At 43.5% G+C, this 3392-nt stretch overlaps 1 protein-coding gene across 1 annotated transcript; it reads left to right on the top strand.

The window, feature by feature from the left end:
* Positions 1-379: 379 nt before the first annotated feature.
* SARC_09257 (hypothetical protein) lies at positions 380-2416 on the top strand (the record flags this gene model as incomplete). The annotated part of the gene is made up of 3 exons (XM_014296738.1): positions 380-406; positions 641-795; positions 2302-2416. The coding sequence occupies exons 2-3, from the start codon at positions 662-664 to the stop codon at positions 2414-2416; spliced, it is 249 nt and encodes an 82-aa protein (XP_014152213.1). The 5' UTR covers positions 380-406; positions 641-661.
* Positions 2417-3392: the final 976 nt, after the last annotated feature.

Below are 3392 nucleotides of genomic sequence, written 5' to 3'. Positions count from 1 at the left end.
GTGTATGTGTGTATGCACATGTATATATGCCTCTGTGTGTGTGTGTGTGTGTGTGTGCATGTACATGTATATGTATCTGTATTTGTGTCTGTGTGTACATATACATATTGTATATCTTTTATATATTCAACATTTATGTTACAATATTTTATATATATATATACATATATGTGTGTGGGTGTGTGTGTGTATATGTATTTGTATTTGTATTTGTATATGTGTATATGTAAATATATATATATGTTTGTGTGTGTGTGTGTGTGTGTGTATATATGTATGTATAAATTTTATATATCCCTGTGTTCTAGGCACACCAAGATTTTTTTCAATACAGAAGATACACACGCTCGCCACAATCGGTGCCCTTGATGACAGCTTGTGCAGTTGTGTATGGCTATGCATAAAGGTATGTTTGGCGTCACAAATGCCCTTACAACACTTAAACCACCCACGCTCAAGTTAACTGCATAGCTTAGCAGGCGGTACCCTGGGGCCTATGCTCAACAGAGACGGATGTGACATGTGGACCGTGTTGCTTACCGTACAGATAATGCGCATACTCACTACCATTTCATTTCCATGTCATTTCGTATCGTGTCGTGTCGTGTCGTGTCGTGTCGTGTCATACACATGATGGTAGGTAACGCAATTGTGTATAGCGATGCAAAGGCGGATGTTGGACATCACACAGAAAGATTTGGCGGTGCTGGCACCCGCAGGCATCTTAGAACACCAGGCACTCGACTTAGGAGAAGACGACCAAGACAGCACCAATAGACAGCCTGTGGACAGAAGGTGGGTTATACAGCTCTGTCTATGTGTATATTATATATATATGTGTGTGTGTGTGTGTTTATATATCTGTCTGTCTGTCTGTATGTCTGTATGTCTGTCCGTGACTGTGTCTGTTTCTGTCTATGTCTGTTTCTTTCTGTGTCTGTGGCAGTGGCAGTGTATGTGTGTGTGTGTGTATGTCTGTGTCTGTGTCTGTGTCTGTTTTCTTCTGTTTTGTTGAAATAAGAGAGACTATCGTAGGACACTCTTAGACTTGGGTGAGGTTATGGGGATCAGGGCAACATATTGCGAGTTGGGTTAGGTTGTGTATCTATGTGCATGGTGAAGGCAAGTAAGCCATGGCATGGGCTGTTGACCGAAGGTGTACCGAACTTCCTTTTGATCTGCGCCTGTGTCCGTGTCTTTGACTTCTCAGGTGTTTAGTTAATGTCTCTGACTATACTCTAGGCATCTGTATCGGAGGCTGTGTGTCTGTATCCGTTATTTGTGTGTGTGTTGTTTGGTGTGAGTCTATGTATGTGCTATGTGTCTCTCACGTCTCTCTTGAGTGTTTGCGTTGAACGTATTCGTTTCAACCGTTGTGTAGTCTGATGGGACATTTTAAATGCCTTACGAATCCACGACACTCACAGTATTGAACCTTTGACGGTGTTGTATGTGCCTTGGTCTATGGTGTGTGACCTAGGGACTGTCTTGTAAGTGAGTGCAATAGACTGGTCTCTCTACTGAATGATGTGAGGCTGATAGTGTAGCATACTCTGTGGTCCACCTGCCTAGTCCTAGTCATCTATTGATAGACTACTTTCTTGTAGTACGCTTCCTGTATCCATCAACCACTTCTTATTCATCTGTTGTTTACGTAATCTATTGATAGGCTACTTTCCTGTAGTACTCGTTCTCTATCCATCAACCACTTCTTATTCATCTGTAGTGTATGTTATCTATTATTAAACTACTTTCCTGTAGTACGCTTTCTGTATCCATCAACCACTTCTTATTCATCTGTGGTGTATGTTATCTATTGATAGGCTACTTTCCTGTAGGACTCGTTCTCTATCCATCAACCACTTCTTATTCATCTGTGATGTATGTTATCTATTTTTAAATTACTTTCCTGTAGTACGCTTTCTGTATCCATCAACCACTTCTTATTCATCTGTGGTGTATATTATCTATTGATAGGCTATTTTCCTGTAGTACTCGTTCTCTATCCATCAGCCACTTCTTATTCATCTGTGGTGTATATTATCGATTGATAGGCTACTTTCCTGTAGTACTCGCTCTCTATCCATCAACCACTTCCTATTCATCTGTGGTGTATGTCATCTATTATTAAACTACTTCCCTGTAGTACGCTTTCTGTATCCATCAACCACTTCTTATTCATCTGTGGTGTATGTTATCTATTGATCGACTACTTTCCTGTAGTACGCTTTCTGTAACCATCGACCACTTCTTGTTCATCTGTGGTGTGTGTTCTCACGTGTAGCTGGTTGCCTTGTGCAGATATTCACTGACAACACTGGAACAGCCCGTGACAGCCACAGCCACAGCCACAGCCACAGTAGCTGCAAAGGCCAGCAGAAACAAAAGCGCCAGTGACATGCTAACCAACAGGTGAGGAACCCTGCTAGCTGTGTGGGAGATGAATGATTGGTCATTGGTTTGCGAGTGTGTCCCTGTCTGTGTCTGTGTCTGTGCCCCTGTTTGTCTTTTTGTCTGTGTCTCTGTCTCTGTCTCTGTCTGTGTCTATGTCTGTGTCTGTGCCCCTGTTTGTCTTTGTGTCTGTATCTGTATCTATGTCTGTGTCTGTGTCCCTGTTTGTGTATGTGTCTGTGTATGTGTCTCTGTCTCTGTCTCTGTCTCTGTCTGTGTCTGTGTCCCTGATTGTCTTTGTGTCTGTGTCTGTATCTGTGTCTATGTCTGTGTCCCTGTTTGTGTATGTGTCTGTGTCTGTGTCTGTGTCTGTGTCTGTGTCTGTGTCCCTGTTTGTGTATGTGTATGTGTCTGCGTCTGTGTCTGTGTCTGTGTCCCTGTTTGTCCTTGTGTCTGTGTTTGTCTTTGTGTCTGTCCTATGCGTCTGTGTCTGTGTCTGTGTCTGTGTTTGTGTCTATGTCTGTGTCTGTGTTCCTGTTTGCGTATGTGTCTGCGTCTGTGTCTATGTCTGTGTATGTGTCCCTGTTTGTGTATGTGTCTGTGTCTGCGTCCCTGTTTGTGTTATGTGCCCCTGTTCGTGTCCGTGTCCGTGTCTGTGTTTGGGTTGTGTCTGTGTTTGTGTCTGTCCTGTGCGTCTGTGTCTGTGTCTGTATCTGCGTCCCTGTTTGTGTTATGTGCCCCTGTTCGTGTCCGTGTCCGTGTCTGTGTTTGTGTTCGGGTTTGTGTTTGGGTTTGGGTTTGGGTTTGTGTCCCTGTATGCGTCTGTGTCTGTGTTGTGTCTGTCCTGTGCGTCTGTGTCTGTGTCTGTGTCTGTGTCTGTGTCCCTGTTTGTGTATGTGTCTGCGTCTGTGTCTGTGTTTGTGTTTGTGTCTGTGGCTGTGGCTGTGTCCCTTTGTGTCTGTGTCTGTGTCCCTTTTGTGTCTGTGTCTGTGTCTATTCTA

This window comes from Sphaeroforma arctica (assembly GCF_001186125.1).
Source record: "Sphaeroforma arctica JP610 unplaced genomic scaffold supercont1.918, whole genome shotgun sequence".
NCBI lineage: Eukaryota > Ichthyosporea > Ichthyophonida > Sphaeroforma > Sphaeroforma arctica.
This window is presented reverse-complemented; position numbering and strand designations above follow the sequence as displayed.